An 11,086-nucleotide genomic window follows, 5' to 3' on the forward strand; every position below is an offset into this window, starting at 1 on the left:
GAATCATATATACCCAACTGTGACTAGAATGGTGAACTGTGAGTCCTGCATCAACCCAAACATGCTCTTTCACTCTGCATACTGCCCCTAAATTAGTCACTCTCAGAATCCATTTTAGTAAATGTTCCTCAGGAAGCTGATGATACTGATCTATGAAATGGAACAATTCCTCCACACTCTACTGTCTGGTTTCGATAATTACTTGGTTCCTTCACATTGACTACCTTCTTGGTAACCACAGGTCTCAGAGGTACTTTCTGTTGTCCCTGCATAATTTCCTCCTTTGTGGGTGACTCTGAGGCTAGTGGCCTGAGCTCAGCCAGACCCACATCTGTGCTTGGTCCAGCCTCAATTCCTAACCCAGCACCCTCTTTTACTTTCATTTTAGCCATTATAGATAACAATAATCAGGGGGCTGAATATTTCACATTTTTCTTATTAGTTTGCATTTCCTTATGCATTCAATGAACCAATTCCTGGGAGTCGGATCCATCTCTAAATTCCACTAGTAAGTTTTACCTTTAGTAACTGATCTCAACAGAGTTGTGGCTTCACACCATGGTGACCACGTGGTCACCCAGGAATTGACGACCTCTTCCTCCACCCTTTTATCCTTTTTCTTCCCAAACCACATGTTTATGTGAGTCAGGGCCATTCCTGCAAATCCCACTTCACTGACACCACTTGTTTAGAGAAAACTGTAACCATTTCCTCTACTCTCACACCACAGCAATCATCCACACAGATTTCTGTGACCATACACATGGGGCTTTTGTTCCCCACCCAGCAGTGGACACCAGCTGGGTGTCCTTTAATTCAGTTCTAACATCATCTACCCAGAGACAGTGTCAGACCTCATAGGTTGAGGGCTTAGTCCCCAACACTGCCTCCCTGCCCCGCACCAGTCCCAAGTCTGGGCCTCCAGAACTTCTGACCAGCAGGCTTCAAGTTGGGGTTCTCATGACCCCCTCTTTGGGTCCAATTGATTTGTGGGAGCAGCTCACAGAACTCGGGGAAACACTGACAATTACTGGTTTATTAGAAACCATATTGCAGGCCTAGTGTGGTAGCTCATGCCTATAATCCAAGCACTTTGGGAGGCCAAGGCAAGTGCATCGCTTGAGGTCAGGACTTCGAGACCAGCCTGGCCAACATGGTGAAACCGTCTCTACTAAAAAAAAAAAAAATTAGCCAGGCGTGGTTGGTGGGTGCCTGTAATCCTAGCTACAAGGGAGGCTAAGGCAATGAGAATCGCTTGAACCCTAGAGGTGGAGGTTGCAGTGGGCCGAGATGGCGCCACTGCACTCCAGCCTGGGTGAAACAGCAAGATTCCATCTGAAAAAAAAAAAAAAAAGCCAGCATATCGCAAAGGATACAGATGAAGAGACACGGAGGGTAAGGTATGAGGGCAGGGGTGTGGAGCTTCCATGCCCTCTCTGGGTGCTCCACCCTCCAGGAACCTCCAGGTGTTCAGGCATCTGGAAGCTCACTGAACCCTGTCCTCTTGGGTTTTCATGGAAGCTTTATGGGAGGGTCTTAAGGCCCACAGTCAGAAAGGCCCAGGAAGGTTAGAGTGAAAGGAGTGCAGGAGAAGGTCAGATACTGCCCCTGAGGGCTAACACACTCAATATTATAACAAAAGACTAACAAGGACTATGAGAGTCATGAGCCAGGAGCTGTGGACGAAAACCAATATGTATCATAACACCATACCATCTTTAAAAAAAAAAATAGAGACGGGAGTCTCGCTGTGTTGCCCAGGCTCATCTCGGACTCCTGGGCTTCCTGGGCACAGTGGAACAGCCTGTAATCCCAGCACTTTGGGAGGCCGAGGCGGGAGAATCATTTGAGGCCAGGAGTTTGAGACCAGCCTGGGCAGTATAGTAAGACCTCATCTCTGCAAAAAAAAAATTGTTTTAATTAGCCAAGTGTGGTGGTGGTGCCTTTAGCCCCCACCCAGCTCCTTGGGAGGCGGAGGTTGCAGTGAGCAGAGATCCCGCTGCCACTGCACTCCAGCCTGGGCAAGAGCAAGATGCCTTGTCTCAAGAAAACAAAAACAAAAACAAAAACTCCCGGGCTCAAGCGATCCTCCCTCCTCCGCCGCCCAAAGTGCTGGGGTTACAGGCGTGAGTCCCTGCGCCCGGTCCATACCATCTTTTCCTTTATGTTTTGCACGTTTTATACTTTGTTAGAGAAAACATCCCCTATCCCAGTGTCATACAGCTATCTTTCCGTTTTCTTCCCAAAGCTCTGTAATAGCGTTGCTTGTTCCCAGTAGGTCTCTAGTTCATCTGGAATTTATTTGGAGGCCTGCGGTCAGATAGGATCTACTTTATCTTTTCCATATGGATGGCCAATTGTCTCCAAACCAATTACTGAAGAGGCGGTGCAGCCTCCCCCACCCCCTGGGGCGTTCCAAGTCTTCGCTGGGAAGACCTTTCCGTCGGTCTGTCAGTCTGTCCCTGCCTGGCAGGCTTTCTCTGGGAACCGCTGCAGACGCGCTGGCGAAAGCACCACCGCCAAGAGTCACGCTCAGACGAGAGATTTTGTTTTCTTCTCTCTCTCTCTCTCTCTCTCTCTTTTTTTTTAAAGAACTCGGCCGCTTTCCAGTCCCAAGAATCCTCTGGGCTTCTTGAGAAGTCTCTGGCTCGCCCCACGCCCGCCCTCTACCCGGCCTCGGCTCAGTTTCCCTCCCCGCACCCCGCAGAGCCTCTCAGCTTCCTCCAGCTCTGGCCGGGAGGATCTCCAGCGTCCCCCAAGAGGACCCAGTAGTCTCGCCCTTTCAGGGAAGGGTTCATTGCTCCCTCTGAAGTTGAAGGGTGGGGTGGGAGCTCCTTCGTTAGCCTTGAGGCTCCCTTCCCCCAACAGAACCGCTCCTTAGGGGCTGGCTGTTTTCAGAGGCTTTGCCGGGACTGTCTCCCAGTCGGCGCAGGTGAAGCACATGGCTTCAAGAGATGAGAATAAACTGACCCCCGGCCACGTGAGTCTGGTAGGGCTTTTACATAGTAAGCTAATGCCGGGCGCGGTGGCGCCATCTTGTAGTCCCAGGTACTTGGGAGGCCCAGGCGAGAGGATTGGTTGAGCAGAAGAGTTTGAGCCCAGACTGGGCAACATAGCGAGACCCCCATCTCTAAAAATAATAATAATAATTAGCCGGGTATGGTGGCTCACGCCTGTAATCCCAGCACTTTGGGAGGCCGAGGCGGGCGGATCACTTGAGGTCGGGAGTTCGAGACCAGCCTGGCTAACATGGTGAAACCCCCGTCTCTACTAAAAAGACAAAAATGAGCCGGGTGGTGGCACATGCCTGTAGTTACAGCTGCTTGGGAGGCTGAGTCAGGAGAATCGCTTGAACCTGGGAGGCAGAGGTTGTAGTGAGCCGAGATCTCGCCACCGCACTCCAGCCTGAGTGACAGAGTAAGACTCCGTCTCAAAAAAATAAAATAGGCCGGGTGCGGTGGCTCACGCCTGTTATCCCAGCACTTTGGGAGGCCGAGGTGGATGGATCACCTGAGGTCAGGAGTTCGAGACCAGCCTGGCCAATGTGATGAAACCCTATCTCTACTAAAAATACAAAAATTAGCTGGACATTGTGATGGTGGCCTGTAATCCCAGCTACTTGGGAGGATGAGACAGGAGAATCGCTTGAACCCGGGAGGCAAAGGTTGCAGTGAGCCAAGACCGTGCCATTGCAGTCCAGCCTGGGCAACAAGAGCGAAACTCCGTCTCAAAAAATAAATTAAATTAAATAAAGCAATAATAACAATGATAATTAGTTCATAAACACTCGGGAAACCGGGGAATTAAGTTTCTCCTTTTCTTGTGATTCGTAACAGTGCCTTACTCAAACATATAGTCTCCCAGAAGTTGAAGGATGAGTTGAAGTCTCCCAAAAGTTGGAAAACTTTCTTCAAATCCCAGGTTGTAGGCAAGCAGGTTAGAAAACGTGAATTTGGCCGGGTGCGGTGGCTAATGCACTTCGGGAGGCCGAGGCACGTGGATCACCTGAGGTTGGGAGTTCGAGACCAGCCTGACCAACTGGAGAAACCCTGTCTCTACTAAAAATACAAAAAATTAGCTGGTCGGCCAGGCGCGGTGGCTCACGCCTGTAATCCCAGCACTTTGGGAGGCCGAGGCAGGCGGATCACGAGGTCAGGATATCGAGACCATCCTGGCTAACACAATGAAACCCTGTCTCTACTAAAAATACAAAAAATTAGCCGGGCGAGGTGGCGGGCGCCTGTAGTTCCAGCTACTCCAGAGGCTGAGGCCCGGGGGGCGGAGCCTGCAATGAGCCGAGATTGTGCCACTGCACTCCAGCCTGGGCGACAGCGAGACTCCGTCTCAAAAAAAAAAAAAAAAAAATTAGCTGGGCATGGTGGCACATGCCTGTAATCCCAGCTACTCGGGAGGCTGAGGAAGGAGAATCACTTGAACCTGGGAGGTGGAAGTTGCCGTGAGCTGAGATCGTGCCATTGCACTCTAGCCTGGGCAACAAGAGTGAAACTCCGTCTCAAATTAAAAAAAAAAAAAGAAAACATGACTCTGAGTTGGAGGAGTCACGGCACACTTCCTCTCAGAAGCCATCTCTAACACACAGGAGGCTCCTCTCTTTCTGGTCTTGTAGAAATGGGTTGGAAATTGAAATGCACTCGCAGAACTGACCGTAGCTCTCCCAGTCATTAGCAGGGTATGCTTTCCAATCAATATGGGTTAAATGAGATGATGCATGAGCACCTAGCACAGTGACTGACTCATAGTAAGCACTTAACAAATATTAGCCACTGTTATTATCACTAGATGCAATCGGAACTGAAGTATATAGCTTGGCTGCTGCTGCAGATGAAAGATTTTTTTTTTTTTTGAGACAAGGTCTTGCTCTGTCACCCAGGCTGGAGTGCACTGGCACAATCATGGCTCACTGCAGCCTTGACCTCCTGGGTCCTGGGCTCAATTGATCCTCCCACCTCAACCTCCTGAGAAGCTGGGACTACAGACACATACCACCATATTGGCTAATTTTTGTTTATTTCTTTGTTTTTGAGACAGAGTATCACTCTGTCGCCCAGGCTGGAGTGCAGTGGCACGATCTCGGCTCACTGCAACACCCCCGTCTCAGGTTCAAGCAATTTTCCCACCTCAGCCTCTCAAGTAGCTGGGATTACAGATGGCAGCCACCATGCCCGGCTAATTTTGTATTTTTAGTATAGACGAAGTTTCATCATGTTGGCCAGGCTGGTCTTGAACTCCTGACCTCAGGTGATCCTCCTGCCTTGGCCTCCCAAAGTGCTGGGATTACAACCATGAGCCACCTCACCTGGCTTTTTTTTTTTTTTTTTTTTTTTTTGTAGAGACGGGAGTTGCCCAGGCTGGTCTTGAACACCCAAGTGCTTATGATCCCACAGATTCAGTTTACGATCGAACTTTCATGAGGTTCAGCAGAAAGCCCAGGGTCATGGTCCTTCTCATAGGTTTCACATCCAGGGCCTCAAGGTCATGTACCCATGGCTTGATTGTTGAATGTTGACTTTAATTAGCTTGGCTGCAAGTTCTCTGGTCCTGGTTGTGATAATGCAGTGGGATGTGCTGTTCCTTAGTCTGAGGCCTTGGTTGGCCTCTGATAATAAACGTAGCATTTGTAAACTAACAAGTTTGTTAAATGTCCAGAGCCTTTCTTGGACATCCCAGGTGGAATAAAACATGTTTTGGGATGCACTTTCATTCTGACCTTTCCTGAATGCCTAGCCTGCAGTATGTCAGGAGCACAGGTATCTTGTCAAGGTGAGGAGGTAGAAGTGTGAGGTGGCGGAATGAGGCTGTGGCAGGGACTGGGAAGAAGAGCAGCTAATTAGAGCTTCTTCCAGTCATGAGACTGGAATCTTATGACCCCGGGAAGTTTAACTTTCGAAATAAAGAAAAGGGGACCAGGCGCAATGGCTCACGTCTGTAATCCCAGCACTTTGGGAGGCCGAGGCGGGCAGATTGCCTGAGGTTAGGAGTTCAAGACCAGTCTGGCCAACATGGTGAAACCCCATCTCTACTAAAAATACAACAATAACAAAAAAAAATTAGCCAGACATGGTGGCGTGCGCCTGTAATCCCAGCTACTCAGGAGGCTGAGGCAGGGGAATTGCTTGAACCAGGGAGGTGGAGGTTGCAGTGAGCCGAGATTGTGCCACTGCACTCCAGCCTGGGCACAGAGCAAGACTCCGTCTCAAAAACAAAACAAAATAAAACAAAAAAGAAAAGGAAAAATTAAAACAATGATGGCAAAGAGCCGACGCTCTTTATGTGAAGGGAGTTGTACTAAATTCATATTTTAGTTGTGAAATAGAACAAAATGGGCTGTTTCTATAGTTTTTTTTTTTTTTTTTTTTTTTTTTTTTCCGGAGAGGGAGTCTTGCTCTGTCGCCCAGGCTAGAGTGCAGTGGCGCGATCTCGGCTCACTGCAAGCTCCGCCTCCCGGGTTCACACCATTCTCCTGCCTCAGCCTCCTGAGTAGCTGGGACTACAGCCGCTGCCACCGCGCCTGGCTAATTTTTTGTATTTTTAGTAGAGACGGGGTTTCACCGTGTTAGTCAGGATGGTCTCGATCTCCTGACCTTGTGATCCGCCCGTCTTGGCCTCCCAAAGTGCTGGGATTACAGGCGTGAGCCACCGTGCCCAGCCCTGTTTCTGTATTGTTTTCTCAAGGAACAGGAAAAAGAAAATAAGCCTAAAAGTAATCCTGTTTGTAGATCATTTGATTATTCTTTTTTTATTATGCATCTATACTAGGCTGGAACACTGGAATTTTTTTCTTGATAGTTTTTTTTTTTTTTTTTTTTTTTTGAGATGGAGCCTTGCTCTATCGCCCAAGCTGGAGTGCAGTGGCGCGATCTCGGCTCACTGCAAACTCCGCTCCTCCAGTTCACGCCATTCTCCTGCCTCAGCCTCCCAAGTAGCTGGAACTACAGGCGCCCACCACCACGCCCAGCTAATTTTTTGTATTTTTAGTAGAGATGGGGTTTCACCGTGTTAGCCAGGATGGTCTCGATCTCCTAACCTTGTGATCCGCCCACCTCAGCCTCCCAAAGTGCTGGGATTACCGGCGTGAGCCACCGCGCCCGGCCCCTTTTCTTTATAGATTTATTTGCCATATATATATATTTTTTCTTTCCAACTCTTATTCTAGGTTCAGTGGGTACATGTGCAAGTTTGCACACTGTTTTGTTTTGTTTTGAGACGGAGTTTCGCTCTTGTTGCCCAGGCTGGAGTGCAACGGCACGATCGGTTCACTGCAACCTCCGCCTCCCGGGTTCAAGCGATTCTCCTGCCTCAGCCTCCCCAGTAGCTGAGACTACAGGCATGCGCCACAATGCCCGGTTAATTTTGTATTTCTAGTAGAGACACGGTTTCTCCATGTTGGCCAGGCTGGTCTCAAACTCCTGACCTCAGGTAATCCACCTGCCTCGGCCTCCCAAAGTGTTGGGATTACAGGTGTGAGCCACCACGCCCGGCCTTGCACACTATTTTAAGCTCAGAAAATAGAGATAGCAAACCAAAGTCATATGGTTTTGTGAAGGCGATAGACATACCAAAAAGTTAGCACTGAGTGTACAATACAGAACTCCTCGTCTTCATCTTCCTCTTCCACCTTTTTCTGGGCAACTTTAGCAGGACCCTTTGCGCCATCAGACTTTCCTTTTGACTTACAGACAGCAACATCCTTCTCATACTTTTCCTTCAGCTTTGCCGCCTGAGTGATGTAAGGCTGCTTTTCACTATCATTTAAGTTCTTCCACATCTCACTCAGCTTTTTTGCCACGTCTCCAATAGGGATGCCGGGGTTTGTGGATTTGCTCTTGGGGCAGAATTCTGAACAGAACAGGAAGAATCCAGACGATGGCCTTTTGGGGGCATTAGGATCCTTCTTCTTGCCTCCTTTAGCTGGTCCATAATCCTTAATTTCCTGATCATAGTGCACTTTATCCGCCTTTGCCAGTTCATTGAATTTAGATTTCTCTTTCTTGGACATTGTCTTCCACCTCTCAGAGCACTTTTTGGAAAATTCTGCAAAATTGACGGGGACTTTTGGGTTTTTCTTCTTATGTTCTTCTCTGCACGTCTGCACAAAGAAGGCATAAGCAGACATCTTGCCCTTTGGTTTCTTGGGGTCACCTTTAGCCATCCTGACTGTATTGTTCACTAGTCTTGTTCTTCAAATATTATAGCCAATCATGCCACACTTGCCTGTGATCTCTCCAACATAAAACCACATTCACACCTCAGTGGCCACCAAATCATTCAGCACCACTTCCTTAACTGTGAGCGGTTTGAAGCTACCAGTTTGAGCACTAGTGACTTATTTTTTTCCCCCAGGCTTTGGATAGCTCTAGGGATCTCAACAGGGGTGGAGGAACCAGCTCAACTTTGGCATAGTACCAAAATGTGGCCAATTGAGGTTTCACATAAGTCACAGCAGCATTGTTCACTAGCGCCAGAGTCACCTCTGTGAGGTTACGGACAAATTAGGCCGTGGTTCTAGGATGGAAAGTCCATCACCCCAAACAGGCAGCTGAACATCCAAAAGATTGGTTTTATAGACAGAAAAGGACTGAGGAAAGCAGAAACAGAGAACAAAAAGTGGATTGGTTGTTTCAAAGCGATTTCCTTACAGGATTGAAAGAGAGGGGGCCTCATTATCATGGCAACAGGTAAACTGAGCTCTTTAGATTGGGTGCTGTGAATCTTGTGGTGTGGTTTTTTAAAATTTATTTAATTTAATTTTTTTTTTTTTTTGAGACAGAGTCTCGCTCTACCACCCAGGTTGGAGTGCTATGGCATGATCTTGCCTCACTGCAAACTCCGCCTCCCAGGTTCAAGCGATTCTCCTGCCTCAGTCTCCCGAGTAGCTGGGATTACCAGCGCGCACCACCATGCCCAGGTAATTTTTGTATTTTTAGTAGAAACCAGGTTTCACCATGTTGGCCAGGCTGGTCTCAAACTCCTGATCTCAAGTGATCCTCCTGCCTTGGCCCTCAAAGTGCTGGGATTACAGGCATGAGCCACTGTGCCTGGCCTTTTTTTCTTTCTTTTTTTTTTTTTTTTGAGATGAAGTTTCACTCTTGTTGCCCAGGCTGGCACGGTGCAGTGGTGCGATCTCGGCTCACTGCAACCTCTGCCTCCTGGGTTCAAGCGATTCTCCTGCCTCAGCCTCCCAAGTAGCTAGGATTACAGGCATGCACCACCACACCCAGCCTAAAGTACCTTTTTCTGTCTCCATATGACTCCATTTCCCTGCAGCCTCAGATGCCAACTCGTTTCCTCTTTGGAGCTTTCTGCCGCCTAGGCTCTTGCAGTATTCTTCTCTATGGCTGTGCCTTTAGCTGCAAAAAAAAAAAAAAAAAAAAAGAATCCAAGTCAAGTAGCTTGAACCATAGGAAAAATATACCTTACATTTGAAGAGCTTCAGGGCTGATTAATTTGAAGGCTCAGCAGTGTCATCAGGGACTTGGGTGCCTTCCACCTTTTTTTTTTTTTTTTTTTTTTTTTTGAGATAGGGTCTCACTCTATCACCCAGGCTGGAGTACAGTGGCATGATTTTGGCCCACCACAGCCTCGACCTCTGGGCTCAAATGATCCTCCTGCCTCAGCCTCCCAAGTAGCTGGGAGTACAGGCATGCACCACCATGCCCAGCTAATTTTTTTGTTTTTTTTTTTTGGTAGAGACAGGGTTTCACCATGTCACCCAGACTAGTCTTGAACTCCTGGGATCAAGCAATCTGCCTGCCTTGGCCTCCCAAAGTGCTGGGATTACATGCATGAGCTGTTGCTCCCAGCTACCGTCCACCATTCTGATCTACCACCCTGAAGACGATGGCTTGTCCTAAAGGTGCTCTCTGCACTGTTCGAGGATGACTGCAGCAGTGTGTGATGGTTAATTGGGTGTATTACTTGACTGGGCTAAGGGATGCCCAGATAACCGGTAAAACATTATTTCTGGCTGTGTCTGTGAGGATGTTTCTGGAAGGGATTCTCATTTGAGCTGATGAACTGAGTGAAGCAGATGGCTCTCCCAGTGTGGGTAGGCATCACCCAATTCATTAAAGGCCTGAATAGAACAAAAGGATCGAGCAAGGGTGAACTCCCTCTCTCTGCTTGCGCTGAGACACCCATTTCCTCCTACCCTCAGACTTGGGCTTCCAAACTCAGAGTGGGACCCACATCATTGGCCCTCAGCTGATTACCTGGCGTTTGGACTCAGACAGAATTACACACTGGCTTTCCAGGTTCTCCAGCTTGCAGAGAGCATATCATGGGTCTTCCTGGCCTCCATAACCACATGAGCCAATTCCTATAAATCTCCTCATATATAAATATCTATCTGTATATCTATATCTAGAACCTACTGGTTCTGTTTCTCTGGAAAACCCTAATACAAGTCATTCCAATGCTATATCCCAACATGAAAAAATGCAGCTAGAGAGTGTGTCTTTTCCCATATGTCTCTTTATTTTTAACCAATGAGGAGACCTTCCCCAGAAGCCCCCAGAAGTCTTTATCCTCACATCTCACTGGCCTGTATTGCATTATATGCCCCTTCCTAAATCAGTCCCTGGCAGGGAATTGTGATAACAATGATTGGCTTGGATTAATCAGGACTCATTGCTGAACCACTTGGAGGAAGGGTGGAATGCAAAACGAAATCGAGGCTTTGTCCCAAATGAAGGGGTAGGCAATGAAACCATACTGACACACGCCAGTTTTCCTTCTGCTTTTTTTGCTGGCTCCTTCATTTTTCTTTGCCATTCACTGTCAGGTTGTAGTCTAGTCCTCTTCCAATCTAGGATGTTCCCAGACCACATATTCTCCCTGGAAGATCCTATTCATGCTGTTAAATACAATTTACAGGAGTCCATTGCTTTAGACTAGCCTCCTGTCCTAGGCCCTAGCGATCCAGACCAAACCAGAATGAAGTCACTCATGCTAGATGTTACGTAATCAAACTGAGCTCTGAAACACGCCTATTAAAAAAAAAAGAAAAGAAAAGCCAGGCGTGGTGGCTCACACCTGTAATCCCAGCACTTTGGGAGGCTGAAGCGGG

At 48.0% G+C, this 11,086-nt stretch overlaps 1 protein-coding gene and 1 pseudogene across 1 annotated transcript; both read right to left on the reverse strand.

Moving 5' to 3' along the window:
* Positions 1–7,546: 7,546 nt before the first annotated feature.
* Positions 7,547–8,180, reverse strand: LOC100613991 (high mobility group protein B3). Its single transcript, XM_003315469.6, has one exon. The coding sequence runs from the start codon at positions 8,168–8,170 to the stop codon at positions 7,547–7,549; it is 624 nt and encodes a 207-aa protein (XP_003315517.2). The 5' UTR covers positions 8,171–8,180.
* Positions 8,181–8,200: 20 nt separating this feature from the next.
* Positions 8,201–8,510, reverse strand: LOC100614091 (ATP synthase subunit g, mitochondrial-like; annotated as a pseudogene).
* Between the last annotated feature and the right edge of the window lie 2,576 nt (positions 8,511–11,086).

Source organism: Pan troglodytes, chromosome 19, assembly GCF_028858775.2.
Source record: "Pan troglodytes isolate AG18354 chromosome 19, NHGRI_mPanTro3-v2.0_pri, whole genome shotgun sequence".
NCBI lineage: Eukaryota > Metazoa > Chordata > Mammalia > Primates > Hominidae > Pan > Pan troglodytes.